The 23450-nt window shown below is 46.6% G+C and overlaps 1 protein-coding gene across 1 annotated transcript in view; it reads left to right on the forward strand.

Annotated features, from left to right (window-relative positions):
• Nucleotides 1–23450, forward strand: part of spega (striated muscle enriched protein kinase a) — a 462850-nt gene that overhangs the window by 182186 nt on the left and 257214 nt on the right. Inside the window, exons 4-6 of the mRNA XM_038790314.1 lie at nucleotides 1649–3171; nucleotides 19381–19527; nucleotides 21536–21718. Of these exons, the coding sequence (XP_038646242.1) occupies nucleotides 1649–3171; nucleotides 19381–19527; nucleotides 21536–21718 (1853 nt within the window). The remainder of the gene's footprint in view (nucleotides 1–1648; nucleotides 3172–19380; nucleotides 19528–21535; nucleotides 21719–23450) is intronic.

The following is a 23450-nucleotide window of genomic DNA, read 5'->3' on the forward strand; positions in this document are numbered from 1 at the left end:
TCCCCAAAGGTGCGGAGAGGGCTAGGCCCACGCCGGAGTGGCTCCCGCTCTGCCGATTGGCGCCACGCCGACCGGCGTTGAGGCTGGCCGAAAGGCCTTCACCGGTCAGCGTGAGTCCGCGCATGCGCCGGAGCGTCCGCAGCCGCTGACGTCACCACCGGCGCATGCGCGGTGGAGGGGGTCTTTTCCACCTCCGCCATTCTGGCGGCGGCGGAAGAAAAAGAGTGCCACCACGGCACAGGCCCGCCCGCCGATCGGTGGGCCCCGATCATGGGCCAGGCCACCGTGGGGGCACCCCCCCCCGGGGTCTGATCGCCCCGCGCCCCCCCCCCAGGACCCCGGGGCCCGCTCCCGCCGCCTGCTCCCGCCGGCACAGAGGTGGTTTAAACCACGTCGGCGGGAGAGGCCTGACAGCGGCGGGACTTTGGCCCATCGCGGGCTGGAGAATCGCCACGGGTGGCACGCCGATCGGCGGGGCGCGATTCCCGCCCTCACCGATTCCGGGGTTGCGGAGAATTCCGGCCATGGTGGGGGCGGGATTTATGAAGGCCCCAGGCGATTCCCCAACCCTGCGGGGGGTCGGAGAATTCCGTCCCTGTTTCCTGGCACTAGATTTCTACTATAAATGTGAAAGCTGAATACGGTACTCTCCGATCTCTGGCTTAGATACCCTTCTAAATTATAATTAAGTAATTATGTTTAATTAGCTTAACAATGCTTCATTTTTAAATTTAGTGTAGATTCCCCACCAGCCAATCAGGTCACAGCTTTACTGTGATGTCACTTCAGTTCTCCCCCACACAATCTGAAACGGTAACAAAAATAAAAATAACAATCACTTACCTTCCCAGGATGCTCTCTGGTTCTCTCCCTGCAGATTAAAAGTTACAGGCCAGAAGAAAGAGAACAAACCGGTAGGGAAAAAGTACCTTCTCCCACTCTGCACCGAATTACCTCAATGCACCAAATTACCCAAGTTCCAAATTCCCACTCTGGATGTGCCTCACTCCGTTGGGTCTCTGATGAGACGAGTTGCTGTACAAAAGTTAGGCTTTAATAAGCTAGAACTTAGCCCTGCGGTCGACTACAATAAATGGACGACCGCCGGGCGTTCTGACTATTTATACCTCGGTATGGAGGTGTGGTTAACATCAGCCACTCGACCAATCGGAGAGCCGTCACATGACTGGTCTCAACCAATCGGTCGAGAGGCACATGACCGACCAGGGCCAATGGTAAGCCGATGTTCTGCACCAATGGCAGACAGCTATGCAAATCATACCACCACAGTCTCCTTGACCTGCGCAAAGCTTACACTATGCCTGATCTGAAATGATAATCCTCAACTCCACTGTCCCGCCTTATCCCCGTAATTATTGATCGTCTCACTGATTGAAAAATCTGTCCTTGAGTAAGATGGCGAGTAGGTCCATGGGATATGAATCCACCCTGTGTCCTTCACTGTCAGCACGCTAGAATCTCTACCCACCACAGCCAGAATCTCTGGACATCCCCACAGCTTGAGTCCGCTGCAGATTGAACGTGGGTACAAGGAGCAGGTCATCGTAGAGTGACACATTGGTGAAGAATGCCCAGGATCCCTTTGCCCGTGTTCATGTAATTTATCTCTCGTTTCCTTTCCCTCCAGGGACCTTTGTGAGGACACGTTGGTTAGGAATCAGTTTGACAGCACCCTCGAGCCGAGCCACAGGTGGGAAGCCATGGCCCAGAACCAGGGCTCACAGCAAGGAGCACCCAGACCAACTGGACTCCCTCCAACGTCCCTCAAAATCCGACCGGCAAGTCCCAAAGCCTCCCGAGCCGGCCAGCCCCAGCCAACAACCCCGCTGACACCGCGACGGAAACTTACCACGCCCGTCGAGTACCGGGACACCGTGCCATCGGAGTTCGAGGACAAGGCCAGGAGGCCGAAGGTGGTAGCTGCCACGGATGACCACCTGGTGGTGTTGGATCAGGCGCGGAGAGCCAGCTCGTGCAGTGCCTCGCCTACCCACTCCCGCTCGGGCTCCCGAACCTTCGACAGGATGAAGTACTTTGAGACGTTCCCGGAGAGGAGGCGGAGCTTCGAGCTGGCGGACGGGCAGCCGTGGCCCGGTTTCAGGAAGTCCCGGTCTTTTGATCACGCCGACCCACGCGATGGCAGGGGCAGACCCTCCTTCTCCGACCTGCTGGAGAGCGAGGGGCGAGGGCTGCTGCGCGCCGACAGCGGCAACGCCGAGCAGAGGCGCTTGTTCTTCAGGCAGAAGGCGGCCTCCTTTGACGAGCGGGGGAAGTACGCCTCGCGGGCCCGTGACATCGAGCTCAAGATATCGGAGGAGCTCAGCCGGATCAAGAAGACCGCCATGAGCTCGATGGCAAAGCCAGTGCTGAGGTCCCCGGTACTGGAGCGGGCTGTGAACCGAGAGCTGTCCTCCAGGAAAGCCCTCAGCGCCCAGCTGATGGAGCCGCTCTCGACGACGGTGCTGCAGTGGCCGGGTCTGCGACACCCCGAGAGAAGTCAACCTGAGGTCACGCCATTACGCAAACCTTTGCAGAGAGGCCTGGCCACCATCACGGGGGAGTTCGAGGACCAGGAATCAGTCAACAAAGAGAAGGCCAGAGTGCAAGAGCCAGCAACCAATCACCTTGCTCAACAATCAGATCAGGTTGGAACAAGACAACAGCTAAGCCAAAATCCACAACCTCAGACTCAACCTCCAGGTCATCTCCAACCTGTGGTGGAAACAATAGAAAAGGTAACTTCGAGTCCCGACTCGCGAGCGCCCATGACCATCTCTGCGGTGGCACTAAACGAGCCCGATGCGCCTGGAGAGTCCAGATGGAAAGTCAAACCGCCATCTCCCCTTTCCAAGGAGTCCAGCGATGAGCACAAGGACGGGCCGGGCGGTCTGGGGGCTGCCAGGCTGGAGCTGGAGCTGACAGATGCTGCCCCCAGGTTGGGCCTCACCCCACTCAGCCCTGCAGGTACGACGGCCGTGCAGGGTCCTGGGACCCCAGCCTATCCAGGCCTGAAGATCCCTGTCAGGGAAAAGAAAGATCCAGAAACGGTGGATTTGAAAGAAGAGGCCAAACCCCTGGTTCGAGAGAAATTGGGGCGAAGGACTTCCCGAGCGAAATCCAAGAAATCCCGTCCCACTTCCCTAGAGCTAGGTAAGGTGAGAAGGTAGAGAGAACAAAATGATGACCTTGCTGTAACTTGCTGTCTAAACTAACCGTCGCATTGGGGGTTCTCATTCTGAAAGAGTGCCCTACCAAAGCCCAATCCCCTTGCTCTATCCCGTAACCCTGACCAACCTACACATCTTTGGACGGCGGGAGGAAACCGGAGCACCCGGAGGAAACCCACTCAGACACGGGGAGAAAGTGCAGACTCCACATAGACACCCGAGGCTGGAATTGAACCCGGGTGCATGGCGCAGTGGGGCAACAGTGCATATGTGCCACCGTGCCACAGACAAGATATACAGGAGACTCACTGGGATACAGTGGGATATATACGGGATACTCACTGGGATACAGTGGGATATATACAGGATATTCACTGGGATACAGTGGGATGTGTACAGGATATTCACTGGGATACAGTGGGATGTGAACAGGACACTCACTGGGATACTGTGGGATATATACAGGATACTCACTGGGATACAGTGGGATATATACAGGATATTCACTGGGATACAGTGGGATATATACAGGATACTCACTGGGATACAGTGGGATATATACAGGATACTCACTGGGATACAGTGGGATATATACAGGATATTCACTGGGATACAGTGGGATGTGTACAGGATACACACTGGGATACAATGGGATATATACAGGATATTCACTGGGATAATGTGGGATATATGCGGGATACCCACTGGGATACAGTGGGATATATACAGGATACTCACTGGGATACTGTGGGATATATATAGAATATTCACTGGGATACTGTGGGATATAGACAGGATATTCACTGGGATACAGTGGGATATATACAGGATATTCACTGGGATACTGTGGGATATATACAGGTTATTCACTGGGATACAGTGGGATATATACAGGATATTCACTGGGATACAATGGGATATATACAGGATACTCACTGGGATACTGTGGGATATATACGGGATACTCACTGGGATACAGTGGGATATATACAGGATACTCACTGGGATACAGTGGGATATATACTGGATACTGACTGGGATATTGTGGGATATATACAGGATACTCACTGGGATACTGTGGGATGTGTACAGGATACTCACTGGGATACAGTGGGATATATACAGGATACTCACTGGCATACTGTGGGATATTTACAGGATACTAACTGGGATACTGTGGGATATATACAGGATACTCACTGGGATACTGTGGGATATTTACAGGATACTAACTGGGATACTGTGGGATATATACAGGATATTCACTGGGATACTGTGGGATATATACAGGATACTGACTGGGATACAGTGGGATATATACTGGATACTGACTGGGATATTGTGGGATATATACAGGATACTCACTGGGATACTGTGGGATGTGTGCAGGATACTCACTGGGATAGAGTGGGATATATGCAGGATACTCACTGGGATACAGTGGGATATATACGGGATACTCACTGCGATACAGTGGGATATATACAGGATATTCACTGGGATACAGTGGGATATATACAGGATATTCACTGGGATACAATGGGATATATACAGGATACACTCTGGGATACTGTGGGATATATACGGGATACTCACTGGGATACTGTGGGATATATACAGTATACTCACTGGGATACTGTGGGATATGTACAGGATACTGACTGGGATACAGTGGGATATATACAGGATACTGACTGGGATACAGTGGGATATATACAGGATACTCACTGAGACACTGTGGGATATGTACAGGATACTGGCTGGGATACAGTGGGATATATACAGGATACTCACTGGGATACAGTGGGATATATACAGGATACTGACTGACATACTGTGGGATATGTACAGGATACTGGCTGGGATACAGTGGGATATATACAGGATACTGACTGGGATACAGTGGGATATATACAGGATACGCACTGGGATACAGTGGGATATATACAGTATACTCACTGAGATACTGTGGGATATGTACAGGATACTGACTGGGATACAGTGGGATATATACAGGATACTCACTGGGATACAGTGGGATATATACAGTATACTCACTGAGATACTGTGGGATATGTACAGGATACTGACTGGGATACAGTGGGATATATACAGGATACTGACTGGGATACAGTGGGATATATACAGGATACTGACCTAGATACTGTGGGATATGTACAGGATACTAACTGGGATACTGTGGGATATATACAGGATACTCACTGGGATACTGTGGGATATTTACAGGATATTCACTGGGATACTGTGGGATATATACAGGATATTCACTGGGATACAGTGGGATATATACAGGATATTCACTGGGATACTGTGGGATATATACAGGATACTGACTGGGATACAGTGGGATATATACAGGATATTGACTGAGATACTGTGGGATATGTACAGGATACTGACTGGGATACAGTGGGATATATACAGGATACTGACTGGGATACAGTGGGATATATACAGGATACTGACTGAGATACTGTGGGATATATACAGGATACTCACTGGGATACAGTGGGATATATACAGGATATTCACTGGGATACAATGGGATATATACAGGATACTCACTGGGATAATGTGGGATATATACGGGGTACTGGGATACAGTGGGATATATACAGGATACTCACTGGGATACAGTGGGATATATACAGGATACACTCTCGGATACAGTGGGATATATGCAGGATACTCACTAGGATGGAGTGGGATATATACAGGATACACTCTGGGATAAAGTGGGATATATACAGGATACTCACTGGGATTCTGTGGGATATATACAGGATACTCACTGGGATTCTGTGGGATATATACAGGATATTCACTGGGATACTGTGGGATATATACAGGATATTCACTGGGATACTGTGGGATATATACAGGATATTCACTGGGATACTGTGGGATATATACAGGATACTGACTGGGATACTGTGGGATATATACAGGATACTCACTGGGATACTGTGGGATATATACGGGATACTGACTGGGATACAGTGGGATATATACTGGATACTCACTGGGATACTATGGGAAATATACAGGATACTCACTGGGATTCTGTGGGATATATACAGAATACACTCTGGGATACTGTGGGATATATACAGGATATTCACTGGGATAATGTGGGATATATACAGGATACCCACTGGGATACAATGGGATACATACAGGATACTGACGGGGATACAGTGGGATATATACAGGATACTCACTGGGATACTGTGGGATATATACAGGATACTGACTGGGATGCACTGGGATATATACAGGATACTCACTGGGATACTGTGGGATATATACAGGATATTCACTGGGATACTGTGGGATATATACAGGATACTCACTGGGATACTGTGGGATATATACAGGATATTCACTGGGATACTGTGGGATATAGACAGGACACTCACTGGGATACAGTGGGATACATACAGGATACTCAGTGGGATACAGGGGGATATATACAGGATACTCACTGGGATACAGTGGGATATAGACAGGATATATTCTGGGATACAGTGGGATATATGCAGGATACTCACTGGGATGATGTGGGATGTAGACAGGATACTCACTTGGATACAGTGGGATACATACAGGATACTCAGTGGGATACAGGGGGATATATACAGGATACTCACTGGGATACAGTGGGATATTTGCAGGATGCTCACTGGGATATAGTGGGATATATGCAGGATACTAACTGGGATACAGTGGGATATATACAGGATACTCACTGGGATACTGTGGGATATATATAGGATACAATCTGGGATACTGTGGGATATTTATAGGATATTCACTGGGATACAGTGGGATATATACAGGATACACTCTGGGGTACTGTAGGATATACAGGATTTTCACTGGGATAATGTGGGATATATATAGAGGATACTCACTGGGTACAGTAGTTTATATACAGGGAACACTCTGGGATACTGTAGAATACACAGGATTTTTACTGGGATTACGTGGGATATATACAGGATACTCACTGGGATACAGTGGGATATATACAGGATACTCACTGGGATACAGTGGGATATATACAGGATATTCACTGGGATACTGTGGGATATATACAGGATACTCACTGGGATGATGTGGGATAGAGACAGGATACTCACTGGGATACAGTGGGATATATACAGGATACTCACTGGGATGATGTGGGATAGAGACAGGATACTCATTCGATTCAGTGGGATATATACAGGATACTCACTGCGATAATGTGGGATATATACGGGATATTCACAGGGTACTGTGGGATATATACAGGATACTTACTGGGATACAGTGGGATATATACGGGATATTCACTGGGATAATGTGGGATATATACAGGATACTCACTGGGATACAGTGGGATATATGCAGGATACACACTGGGATACAGTGGGATATATGCAGGATACTGACTGGGATACTGTGGGATATATACAGGATACTCACTGGGATACAGTGGGATATACAGGATACTGACTCGGATAATGTGGGATATATACAGGATACTGACTCGGATAATGTGGGATATATACAGGACACACTCTGGGACACTGTGGGATATATACAGGATACTTACTCGGATAATGTTGATTATATACAGGATACTCACTGGGATAATGTTGGATATATACAGGATACTCAGTGGGATACAGTCTGATATATAGAGGATATTCTCTGGGATACTGTGGGATATATACAGGATCCTCACTGGGATACTGTGGGATATATACAGGATACTCACTGGGATACAGTGGGATATATACAGGATATTCTCTCTGATACTGTGGGATATAAACAGTACATTCACTGGGATACTGTGGGATACATACAGGATACTCACTGGGATATTGTGGGATATATACAGGATATTCACTGGGATACTGTGGGATATATACAGGATACTCACTGGGATAATGTGGGATATATACTGGATACACACTGGGATACAGTGGGATATATACAGGATACTCACTGGGATAATGTGGGATATATACAGGATATTCACTGGGATACTGTGGGATATATACAGGATATTCACTGGGATACTGTGGGATATATACAGGATACTCACTGGGATAATGTTGGATATATACAGGATATTCACTGGGATACTGTGGGATATATACAGGATACTCACTGGGATAATGTGGGATATGTACTGGATACACACTGGGATACAGTGGGATATATACAGGATACTCACTGGGATAATGTGGGATATATACTGGATACTGACTGGGATACTGTGGGATATATGCAGGATACTCACTGGGATAATGTGGGATATATACAGGATATTCACTGGGATACTGTGGGATATATACAGGATACTCACTCGGATAATGTTGGATATATACAGGATATTCACTGGGATACTGTGGGATATATACAGGATACTCACTGGGATAATGTGGGATATATACTGGATACACACTGGGATACAGTGGGATATATACAGGATACTCACTGGGATAATGTGGGATATATACTGGATACTGACTGGGATACTGTGGGATATATGCAGGATACTCACTGGGATACTGTGGGATATATACAGGATATTCAATGGGATACAATGGGATATATACAGGATACTCACTGGGACACAGTGGGATATATACAGGATACTCACTGGGATACTGTGGGATATATGCAGGATACTCACTGGGATACTGTGGGATATATACAGGATATTCACTGGGACACAGTGGGATATATACAGGATACTCACTGGGATACTGTGGGATATACACAGGATACTGACTGGGATACTGTGGGATATATACAGGATACTCACTGGGATAATATGGGATATGTACAGGATATTCACTGGGATACTGTGGGATATATACAGGATACTGACTCGGATAATGTGGGATATATACAGGACACACTCTGGGACACTGTGGGATATATACTGGATACTCACTGGGATACTGTGGGATATATACAGGATACTCACTGGGATACAGTGGGATACATACAGGATACTGACTCGGATAATGTGGGATATATACAGGATACTGACTCGGATAATGTGGGAGATATACAGGACACACTCTGGGACACTGTGGGATATATACAGGATACTCACTCGGATAATGTTGATTATATACAGGATACTCACTGGGATAATGTTGGATATATACAGGATACTCAGTGGGATACAGTCTGATATATACAGTATATTCTCTGGGATTCTGTGGGATATATACAGGATATTCTCTGGGATACTGTGGGATATATACAGGATCCTGACTGGGACACTGTTTGATATATACAGGATCCTGACTGGGATACTGTGGGATATTTACAGGATACTCACTGGGATACAGTGGGATATATACAGGATATTCTCTCGGATACTGTGGAATATATACAGGATACTCACTGGGATACAGTGGGATATATACATGATACACTCTGAGATACTGTGGGATATATACAGGATACTGACTGGGATACAGTGGGATATATACAGGATACTCACTGGGATACTGTGGGATATATACAGTATATTCACTGGTATACTGTGGGATATATACAGTATATTCACTGGGATACTGTGGGATATATACAGGATACCCACTGGGATACTGTGGGATATATACAGGATACCCACTGGGATACTGTGGGATATATACAGGATACTCACTGGGATACTGTGGGATATATACAGGATATTCACTGTGATACTGTGGGATATATACAGGATACCCACTGGGATACTGTGGGATATATACAGGATACCCACTGGGATACAGTGGGATATATGCAGGATGCACTCTGGGATACTGTGGTATATATACAGGATACTGACTGGGATACTGTGGGATATATACAGGATACTGACTGGGATACTGTGGGATATATACAGGATACTCACTGGGATACTGTGGGATACGTACAGGATACTCACTGAGATATTGTGGGATATATACAGGATACTCACTGGGATATTGTGGGATATATCCAGGATATTCACTGGGATACTGTGCGATATATACAGGATACTCACTGGGATAATGAATGAAAATGAAAAATGAAAATCACTTATTGTCACGAGTAGGCTTCAAATGAAGTTACTGTGAAAAGCCCCTAGTCGCCACATTCCGGCACCTGTTCGGGGAGGCTGTTACGGGAATCGAACCGTGCTGCTGGCCTGCTTGGTCTGCTTTCAAAGCCAGCAATTTAGCATTGTGCTAAACAGCTATGTGGGATATATACAGGATACTCACTGGGATGCTGTGGGATATAGACAGGATACTCACTGGCATACTGTGGGATATATACAGGATACTCACTGGGATACAGTGGGATATATACAGGATACTGACGGGGATACTGTGGGATATATACAGGATACTCACTGGGATACAATGGGATATATACAGGATACTCACTGGGATACTGTGGGATATATACAGGATACTCACTGGGATACAGTGGGATATATACAGGATATTCTCTCGGATACTGTGGGATATATACAGGATACCTACTGGGATACTGTGGGATATATACAGGATACACTCTGGGATAATGTGGGATATATACAGGATACTCACTGGGATACAGTGGGATATATACAGGATCCTCACTGGGACACTGTGGGATATATACAGGATACTCACTGGGATACAGTGGGATGTGTACAGGATACTCACTGGGATACAGTGGGATATATACAGGATATTCTCTCGGATACTGTGGGATATATACAGGATACCTACTGGGATACTGTGGGATATATACAGGATACACTCTGGGATAATGTGGGATATATACAGGATACACTCTGGGATACTGTGGGAGATATAGAGGATGCTCACTGGGATACAGTGGGATATATACAGGATATTCTCTTGGATACTGTGGGATATATACAGTGTATTCACTGGGATACTGTGTGATATATACAGGATATTCACTGGGATACTGTGGGATATATACAGGATACACAGTTGGATACAGTGGGATATATACAGGATACTGACTGGGATTCTGTGGGATATATACAGGATACTCACTGGGATACTGTGGGATATATTCAGGATACTCACGGGGATACAGTGGGATGTGTACAGGATACTCACTGGGATACAATGGGATATATGCAGGATATTCTCTCGGATACTGTGGGATATATACAGGATACCTACTGGGATACTGTGGGATATATACAGGATACACTCTGGGATAATGTGGGATATATACAGGATATTCTCTCGGATACTGTGGGATATATACAGGATACCTACTGGGATACTGTGGGATATATACAGGATACACTCTGGGATAATGTGGGATATATACAGGATACTCACTGGGATACAGTGGGATATATACAGGATCCTCACTGGGATACTGTGGGATATATACAGGATACTCACTGGGATACAGTGGGATATATACAGGATATTCTCTCGGATACTGTGGGATATATACAGGATACCTACTGGGATACTGTGGGATATATACAGGATACACTCTGGGATAATGTGGGATATATACAGGATACACTCTGGGATACTGTGGGAGATATAGAGGATACTCACTGGGATACAGTGGGATATATACAGGATATTCTCTCGGATACTGTGGGATATATACAGTATATTCACTGGGATACTGTGTGATATATACAGGATATTCACTGGGATACTGTGGGATATATACAAGATACACAGTTGGATACAGTGGGATATATACAGGATACTGACTGGGATTCTGTGGGATATATACAGGATACTCACTGGGATACTGTGGGATATATTCAGGATACTCACGGGGATACAGTGGGATGTGTACAGGATACTCACTGGGATACAATGGGATATATGCAGGATACTCACTGGGATGGAGTGGGATATATACAGGATACTCACTGGGATACAATGGGATATATGCAGGATACTCACTGGGACACAGTGGGATATATACAGCATACACACTGGGATGGAGTGGGATATATACAGGATACTCACTGGGATACAATGGGATATATGCAGGATACTCACTGGGACACAGTGGGATATATACAGGATACTCACTGGGATACAGTGGGATATATACAGGATACTGACGGGGATACTGTGGGATATATACGGGATACTCACTGGGATCCTGTGGGATATATACATCATACTCACTGGGATGATGTGGGATGTAGACAGGATACTCACTGTGATACAGTGGGATATATACAGGATACTCACTGGGATACTGTAGGATATATACAGGACACTCACTGGGATACAGTGGGATACATACAGGATACTCACTGGGATACAGGGGGATATATACAGGATACTCACTGGGATACTGTGGGATATATACAGGATACTCACTGGGATGATGTGGGATGTAGACAGGATACTGACTGGGATACTGTGGGATATATACAGGATACTCACTGGGATACAGTGGGATATATACAGAATACTCACTTGGATACTGTGGGATATATACAGGATACTCACTGGGATACTGTGGGATATATACAGGATAATCACTGGGATACTGTGGGATATATACAGAATACTCACTGGGATACTGTGGGATATATACAGGATACTCACTGGGATACAGTGGGATATATACAGGATACTCACTGGGATACAGTGGGATATATGCAGGATTCTCACTGGGATACAGTGGGATATATACAGGATACTCACTGGGATACAGTGGGATATATACAGGAAACTGATGGGGATACAGTGGGATATATACGGGATACTCACTGTGATACTGTGGGATATATACATCATACTCACTGGTATACAGTGGGATATGTACAGGATACTCACTGGGATACTGTGGGATATATACAGGATACTCACTGGGATACTGTGGGATATATACAGGATACTCACTGGGATATAGTGGGATATATACAGGGTACTCACTGGGATACAGTGGGATATATACAGGATACTCACTGGGATACTGTGGGATATATACAGGATGCTGACTGGGATACAGTGGGATATATACATGATACTCACTGGGATATTGTGGGATATATACAGGATACTGACTGGGATACAGTGGGATTTATACAGGATACTCACTGGGATACTGTGGGATATATACAGGATACTCACTGGGATACTGTGGGATATATACAGGATACTCACTGGGATGATGTGGGATGTAGACAGGATACTGACTGGGATACTGTGGGATATATACAGGATACTCACTGGGATACAGTGGGATATATACAGAATACTCACTTGGATACTGTGGGATATATACTGGATACTCACTGGGATACTGTGGGATATATACAGGATAATCACTGGGATACTGTGGGATATATACAGAATACTCACTGGGATACTGTGGGATATATACAGGATACTCACTAGGATACAGTGGGATATATACAGGATACTCACTGGGATACAGTGGGATATATGCAGGATTCTCACTGGGATACAGTGGGATATATACAGGATACTCACTGGGATACAGTGGGATATATACAGGAAACTGATGGGGATACAGTGGGATATATACGGGATACTCACTGTGATACTGTGGGATATATACATCATACTCACTGGTATACAGTGGGATATGTACAGGATACTCACTGGGATACTGTGGGATATATACAGGATACTCACTGGGATACTGTGGGATATTTACAGGATACTCACTGGGATACAGTGGGATATATACAGGATACTCACTGGGACACAGTGGGATATATAGAGGATACTCACTGGGATACTGTGGGATATATAAAGGATGCTCACTGGGACACAGTGGGATATATAGAGGATACTCACTGGGATACTGTGGGATATATACAGGATACTCATTGGGATACTGTGGGATATATACAGGATACTCATTGGGATACAGTGGGATATATAGTGGATACTCACTGGATACTGTGGGATATATAAAGGATGCTCACTGGGATACTGTGGGATATATACAGGATACTCACTGGGATACAGTGGGATATATAAAGGATGCTCACTGGGATACAGTGGGATATATACAGGATACTCACTGGGATACAGTGGGATATATACAGGATACTCACTGGGATACTGTGGGATATATAGAGGATACTCACTGGGATACTGTGGGATATACACAGGATACTCACTGGGATACAGTGGGATATATACAGGATACACTCTGGGATACTGTGGGATATATACAGAATACACTCTGGGATAATGTGGGATATATACAGGATACTCACTGGGATACAGTGGGATATATACAGGATACTCACTGGGATACAGTGGGATATATACAGGATACACTCTGGGATAATGTGGGATATATACAGGATACTCACTGGGATACAGTGGGATATATACAGGATATTCACTGGGATACAGCGGGATATATACAGGATACTGACTGGGATACAGTGGGACACATACAGGATACTCACTGGGATACAGTGGGATATATACAGGATACTGACTGGGATACTGTGGGATATATACAGGATACTGACTGGGATACTGTGGGATATATACAGGATACTGACTGGGATACTGTGGGATATATACAGGATACTGACTGGGATACTGTGGGATATATACAGGATATTCATGGGATACTGTGGGATATATACAGGATACTCACTGGGATACAGTGGGATATATACAGGATACACTCTGGGATACAGTGGGATATATACAGGATACTCACTGGGATACTCTGGGATATATACAGGATACTGACTGGGATACAGTGGGATATATACAGGATACTGACTGGGATACAGTGTGATATATACAGGATATTCACTTGGATACTGTGGGATATATACTGGATACACACTGGGATACAGTGGGATATATACAGGATACTCACTGGGATACAGTGGGATATATACTGGATACTCACTGGGATACAGTGGGATATATACAGGATACTGACTGGGATACTGTGGGATATATACAGGATACTCACTGGCATACTGTGGGATATATACAGGATACTGACTGGGATACTGTGGGATATATACAGGATACTCACTGGGATAGTGTGGGATATGTACAGGATACTCACTGGGATACAGTGGGATATATACAGGATATTCACTGGGATACTGTGGGATATATATAGCATACTCACTGCGATACAGTGGGATAAATACAGGATATTCACTGGGATACTGTGGGATATATACAGGATACACACTGGGATACTGTGGGATATGTACAGGATACTCACTGGGATACAGTGGGATATGTACAGGATACTCACTGGGATACTGTGGGATATATACAGGATACTCACTGGGATACAGTGGGATATATGCAGGATACTCACTGGGAGACAGTGGGATATATACAGGATACTCACTGGGATACAGTGGGATATATACGGGATACTCACAGGAATACAGTGGGATATATACAGGATACTCACTGGGATACAGTGGGATATATACAGGATATTCACTGGGATACTGTGGGATATATACTGGATACTCACTGGGATACAGTGGGATATGTACAGGATACTCACTGGGATACAGTGGGATATATACTGGATACTCACTGGGATACAGTGGGATATATACAGGATCCTCACTGGGATACTGTGGGATATATACGGGATACTCACTGGGATACTGTGGGATATAGACAGGATGCTCACCGGGATACAGTGGGATATATACTGGATACTGACTGGGATACAGTGGGATATATACAGGATACTCACTGGGATACAGTGGGATATATACAGGATACTCACTGGGATACAGTGGGATATATACAGGATACACTCTGGGATACAGTGGGATATATACAGGATACTCACTGGGATACTCTGGGATATATACAGGATACTGACTGGGATACAGTGGGATATATACAGGATACTGACTGGGATACAGTGTGATATATACAGGATATTCACTTGGATACTGTGGGATATATACTGGATACACACTGGGATACAGTGGGATATATACAGGATACTCACTGGGATACAGTGGGATATATACTGGATACTCACTGGGATACAGTGGGATATATACAGGATACTGACTGGGATACTGTGGGATATATACAGGATACTCACTGGCATACTGTGGGATATATACAGGATACTGACTGGGATACTGTGGGATATATACAGGATACTCACTGGGATAGTGTGGGATATGTACAGGATACTCACTGGGATACAGTGGGATATATACAGGATATTCACTGGGATACTGTGGGATATATATAGCATACTCACTGCGATACAGTGGGATAAATACAGGATATTCACTGGGATACTGTGGGATATATACAGGATACACACTGGGATACTGTGGGATATGTACAGGATACTCACTGGGATACAGTGGGATATGTACAGGATACTCACTGGGATACTGTGGGATATATACAGGATACTCACTGGGATACAGTGGGATATATGCAGGATACTCACTGGGATACAGTGGGATATATACAGGATACTCACTGGGATACAGTGGGATATATACGGGATACTCACAGGAATACAGTGGGATATATACAGGATACTCACTGGGATACAGTGGGATATATACAGGATATTCACTGGGATACTGTGGGATATATACTGGATACTCACTGGGATACAGTGGGATATGTACAGGATACTCACTGGGATACAGTGGGATATATACTGGATACTCACTGGGATACAGTGGGATATATACAGGATCCTCACTGGGATACTGTGGGATATATACGGGATACTCACTGGGATACTGTGGGATATAGACAGGATGCTCACCGGGATACAGTGGGATATATACTGGATACTGACTGGGATACAGTGGGATATATACAGGATACTCACTGGGATACAGTGGGATATATACTGGATACTCACTGGGATACTGTGGGATATAGACAGGATGCTCACTGGGTACAGTGGGATATATACAGGATACTGACTGGGATACAGTGGGATATGTACAGGAGACTCACTGGGATACTGTGGGATATATACAGGATACTGACTGGGATACAGTGGGCTATAGACAGGATGCTCACTGGGATACAGTGGGATATATACAGGATACTGACTGGGATACAGTGGGATATATACAGGATACTCACTGGGATACTGTGGGATATATACAGGATACTCACTGGGTTACTGTGGGATATATACTGGATACTCAATGGGATACAGTGGGACAGGATACCCACTGGGATACTGTGGGATATATACAGGATGCTCACTGGGATACAGTGGGATATATACAGGATACTCACTGGGATACTGTGGGATATATACAGGATACTCACTGGGATACTGTGGGCAGCACGGTAGCATGGTGGTTAGCATAAATGCTTCACAGCTCCAGGGTCCGAGGTTCGGTTCCCGGCTGGGTCACTGTCTGTGCGGAGTCTGCACGTCCTCCCCGTGTGTGCGCGGGTTTCCTCCGGGCGCTCCGGTTTCCTCCCACAGTCCAAAGATGTGCAGGTTAGGGTGGATTGGCCATGATAAATTGCCCGTAGTGTCCTTAATAGTAAGGTTAAGGGGGGGAGTTGTTGGGTTATGGGTATAGGGTGGATACGTGGGTCTGAGTAGGATGATCATTGCTCGGCACAACATCGAGGGCCGAAGGGCCTGTTCTGTGCTGTACTGTTCTATGTTCTATGATACAGTGGGAAATATGCAGGATACTCACTGGGATACTGTGGGAAATATGCAGGATACTCACTGGGATACTGTGGGATATATACTGGATACTCACTGGGATACAGTGGGATATATACAGGATACTCACTGGGATACTGTGGGATATATACAGGATACTCACTGGGATACAGTGGGATATATACAGGATACTCACTGGGATACAATGGGATATACACAGGATACACTCTGGGATACTGTGGGATATATACAGGATATTCACTGGGATACAATGGGATATATACAGGATACTCACTGGGATAAAGTGGGATATATACAGGATACTGACTGGGATTCTGTGGGATATATACAGGATACTCACTGGGATACAGTGGGATATACACAGGATACTAAACTGGGATACTGTGGGATATATACAGGATACTGACTGGGATACTGTGGGATATATACAGGATATTCACTGGGATACTGTGGGATATATACAGGATACTGACTGGGATACAGTGGGATACATACTGTATACTGACTGGGATATTGTGGGATATATACAGGATACTCACTGGGATACTGTGGGATGTGTACAGGATACTCACTGGGATACAGTGGGATATATACAGGATACTCACTGGGATACTGTGGGATATTTACAGGATACTCACTGGGATACAGTGGGATATATACAGGATACTCACTGGGACACAGTGGGATATATAGAGGATACTCACTGGGATACTGTGGGATATATAAAGGATGCTCACTGGGACACAGTGGGATATATAGAGGATACTCACTGGGATACTGTGGGATATATACAGGATACTCATTGGGATACAGTGGGATATATACAGGATACTCATTGGGATGCAGTGGGACATTTACAGTATATTCAGAATAAGTAACATTCGCGTCAAACAAGTGCCAGGGAATGACCATCACCAACACAGAAACTAACCATCTCCCATTGATCCTCAATGCCATTACCATTGCCGAAAACCCCATCAAGATCCTGGGGGTTGCCACTGGCCAGAAACTGAACTGGACTACCCATATTTCTTGATTAATAATTGGATCGGGGCTATGGGAGGAAGGCAGGAGAATGGGGATGAGAAACATGTCAGCCAGGATTGAATGGCGGAGCAGACTCGATGGGCCAAGTGGCCTACATCTGCTCCTTTGTCTTATGGTCTTTACTGTCCCCAGTGCGGTGGGAAATGGTGGGAAGCAGAGGGGTGAGTCGAGGGCCTGAATCCTGCATTGGAGTGAAGGAGAGAAAGGACAGGAAGCTGCTGGTCATGTTCGCTGGGGTGGCGAGGGAGTGGGGGGAGGGGGGGGGGGAGGAATGGGAGTGGTGAGGGGGTCCAGTTGGGGATTGTGACGACTCTGTCAGGGTCACGACTCAAAATGTTCGGCGCTGTTTCAGTAACCAATGCCCCAGTGTACCATGGGATAAAGATCTTCACCGTTAACCATGTTTTGGATTGACTGGTCTTCTTGATTTCAGCAGAATCTTCAGACGATTCCTATGTCTCGGCCGGCGAAGATCCCTTGGAGCCCCCAGTGTTTGAGATTAGTATCACTGACACACTGGTCACTGTCGGAGCCTCTGTGCTTTTAAAATGTATCATCACCGGAACGCCAATTCCTCAAGGTAAGACATTGCGACGGCCGCCTGGCTTCGCATTTGCACCTTTCCCACCATTTCACGCACATTGAATGTCCTTTTTGGATATGTTGTCACTCTTTTCAGAAAAATGATATGCAGGCACGGGCACGGTAAGCAATTAGGCAGGAAAATGGGCTGCTTTCCATTGTTGCAAAGGGTTGGGAAGAGAATGATGAAGGAAGTTTTACTGCGATTATGTGGGGCTGCGATGGGATCACATCGGGACGATTGTCGGATTGAAGGAAGGATATTAGAGAGGGTGGAACAAGGGTTCACCAAACTGATCTCCAAGGTGAAAGTCCCCACACAGTACTTTGGGCAGAATGTATTCACTGGAGCCCCAGAGGAACAAGAGGGGATCTCACTGAAATGTAAAACCCCAAGTGAGGACATCCTGCTATGAGTTTGCTGAGGGTCCCTTTCCCTTTTCAGGCCTCCCAACCCCCACCTTCGGGCCCGTTCCTTTCAGGACCCCCACATTTAACCCCCCCCCCCCAACCTTTAGGAGGCCCTTACATACGCTCCCCTCACCCCCCCCCCACCCTTCATACCCTGCATGGACATGGGCCTCCCCCTCAGGCCCCGGCCCTTAGCAATGCCACCCTGGTACCATGCAATGGCACCCTGCCAGCCTGACTGTGCCCCAGCAAGCCTGGGAGTGCCACTCCTGGATTGCCTTGGTGCCTCCCCCTACTTCCGAGTACAGGGGTGACCCCCCCCAGGGACCCCTGTAATAGGCATCCCCCCATAGGGACCCCTGTAATAGGGGGAGCCCCAAAGGAACCACAATAAATGAAATGAAAATGAAAATCGCTTATTGTCACGAGTAGGCTTCAATTAAGTTACTGTGAAAAGCCCCTAGTCGCCACATTCCGGCGCCTGTCCGGGGAGGCTGGTACGGGAAGTGAACCGTGCTGCTGGCCTGCTTGGTCTGCTTTAAAAGCCAGCGATTTAGCTGATTGAGCTAAACCAGCCCCTGAGCTAAACCAGCCCCTAAAGCAACCTACTCCACAGACCTCGCACATGCAGACCACACCCCCCCCCCCCCCCACACACACAAACCACACCCTCCAGTAAAGGACCCCTGTCTGAAAGCTAGAGAGTAGTCCAGATAGAGGCACTGGGGAGATTATAGCTGTAATACTTACCTTGCAGTTCCGCATGTCCATTCCTCTAGGGTGAGCAGCTTTGCCTGCCTCAGGTATCCACAGGTCCATCATCTGCAAGCTTCCCAGTAGTCGGCTCTGATTGGCAACGCATAAAAACCACATGTAGCTTTGACCCATTCATATCCCTTCACACTTCAGTAGCCTAAGGGGTGAAACCCAGATGTTTCTAAACATTGACTACATCAAAGAGAGATTTAAGTGCAGTGAAACCAAATGTTTGAGTGATTGGAATGCACTCAGTGCTTGGAATGCACTTACATCACTTTGATGTGCTCAATGTTTACAAACATTGGGGCTTCACCACTTAGGCCGCTGAAGCATGAAGGGATATGAATGGATGTGGGAGCCAGATGCACCTTCACTTCAAAGGTTGGTGGGGTGGGGAGGGGGGTAGGTTCAAGTCCCACTCCAGAGATTTGAGCACCAAGTCCGGATTGTTGTTTCAGTCCAGCACTGCGGGAGGTGCTGCACTGCCAGAGGCACAGATCGCAAACTGAGGGAGGCCCCATCTGTGAAAGGTACCACGGTCATACCATCAGAGACGAGCAATGGTGTTCTCACTGTTGTCCTGGGCCAACCTTCATCTCCCTATCAACATTGCCAGAAAGGACAATCTGTGCGTGACCACATTGCAGCCTGTGGGATCTTGCTGTGTAAACACCGGCTGTCATGCTTCCAACATCACAACAGTGACTTCCCTTCAGCGCTGCAACATCAGCTGCAAAGAGCTTTAAAATATCCTGAGGTTCTGAAAGGTTTGATTCATTCACTCATTAATTTCTCTTCTTCTCTTTCCCGCCCCATCCCCCCCCCACCCCCTCAAGTTGTTTGGAAAAAAGACGGGGAAATCCTGAAAACGAGCCAGACCCACATCCTGAAAGCAGAAGGCGAGAGGCACACGCTCTTCATCCCGTCGGCAAGCACGCTGGACGGCGGTCTGTACTCCGTCAGTGCGGCCAACGAGGTCGGGCTGTCCAGCTGCTGTGCCTCCGTCCAGGTCCGAGCAGGTAGGTGACCAGCAGCGAGCGAAGGTCTTGCATTTATAGTGCTCCTTCCACACCCTCGGGATGGTCTCGTCACAACATAGGAGTGCGCTAAATGACCGGTTCAGCCCAGTTTTATGCTGCACATGGGCCTCCACCCCCCCCCCCCCCCCCCCCCCCCCCCCCCTCCAGGTTCAATTCCAGCCGCGGGTCACTGTCTGTGTGGAGTCTGCACCTTCTCCCCGTGTCTGCGTGGGTTTCCTCCGGGTGCTCCGGTTTCCTCCCACAGTCCAAAGATGTGCAGGTTAGGTGGATTGACTAAATTAGTGTCCAAAAAAGGTTATGGGGATAGGGTGGAGGTGTGGGATTCGGTAAGGTGCTCTTTCCAAGGGCCGGTGCAAACACGATGGGCCAAATGGCCTCCTTCTGCACTGTAACCTCTTTGAAAACTCTATGAAATGCTTGCTGCCCCCGCAATTCATCTCAGCCCCTCACAGGACCTTCTAATCCTTCCTCCTTTGTGTTTTTATCCAGCTTCCCCTCTCCGCTCCAGCCCGATCACTCCCCGTGGCAGCCATTTCCATCACTGTCGGGTTTTCTCCCTATTTTACTCCCTGTCGGATTTGTTAGTGAGGATGCTCCAGCGATGACCTCTTTTTCGAAACTGTCCTCTGAAGGCTAAAGGAACATAGAGCATACAGCGCAGGAGGCCATTCGGCCCATCGAGTCTGCACCGACCCACTTAAGCCCTCACTTTCACGTAACCAAATAAGTCCTAACCTTTTTGGTCAGTAAGGGCAATTTATCGTGACCAATCCACTTAACCTGCACATCTTTGGACTGTGGGAGGAAACCGGAGCACCCGGAGGAAACCCACGCAGACACGGGGAGAACGGGCAGACTCCGCACAGACAGTGACTCTGCGGGGAAGCGAACCAGGGACCCTGGCGCAGTGAAGCCACAGTGCTATCCACTTTTGCTACCATGCATCATTTTCTAATAAACACCCAGAATGGGGACAATTGTTCCCTGGTGTATGCGCCTTGGCAACATCTCTGCCTATCAGAGCTGACATTTCAACCAATCAGCACCCCTTCTCTCATGCAGTATAAATTGTTGCTCCCTTTGAAATTTGGTGTTCTTGTATCTGACCTGATGAGTGCCAGACGAAAAGCTTCGATGGCACGTCTCTTCTTCAGCAACGCTCGGGTTTCCACTGCCAAAGGACCATTTGCATTTATATAGCGCCTTTCACAGAGTGAAACAATACTAGCTCGATTGCAGCTTTCACGAGGGAGGCGGATAGATTTTAAACGGGTGAAGGTATCGATGGATGTGGCTGATGAATGGAGTTAAGAAACATTTCAGACAAGGTCTAGTTGGATTGATGAGGGTGAACAAAAGGACCAGATAATTGTGATTTTAATGATGCCGCTTGAGGGATGAGTCCAACCAGGACCCTGGGGAGGACTCACCAGCTGTACTTCGAAGTAGGGCCGTGGGAGCTTATCCAGAAGATAGAACCTCGGCTAAAGGCTGAAGCCTTATAGGTTAGGCCGCAAATTGAGTATTGTATCCAGTTCTGGTCACCGCACTTCAGGACGAAAGTGAGGGTGCGGAGGAGATTATAATAATAATATTTATTAGTGTCACCAGTAGGCTTACATTAACACTGCAATGAAGTTACTGTGAAAAGCCCCTAGTCGCCACATTCCGGCGCCTGTTCGGGTACATGGAGGGAGAATTCAGAATGTCC

The sequence above is a fragment of the Scyliorhinus canicula genome, chromosome 2, assembly GCF_902713615.1.
Source record: "Scyliorhinus canicula chromosome 2, sScyCan1.1, whole genome shotgun sequence".
NCBI lineage: Eukaryota > Metazoa > Chordata > Chondrichthyes > Carcharhiniformes > Scyliorhinidae > Scyliorhinus > Scyliorhinus canicula.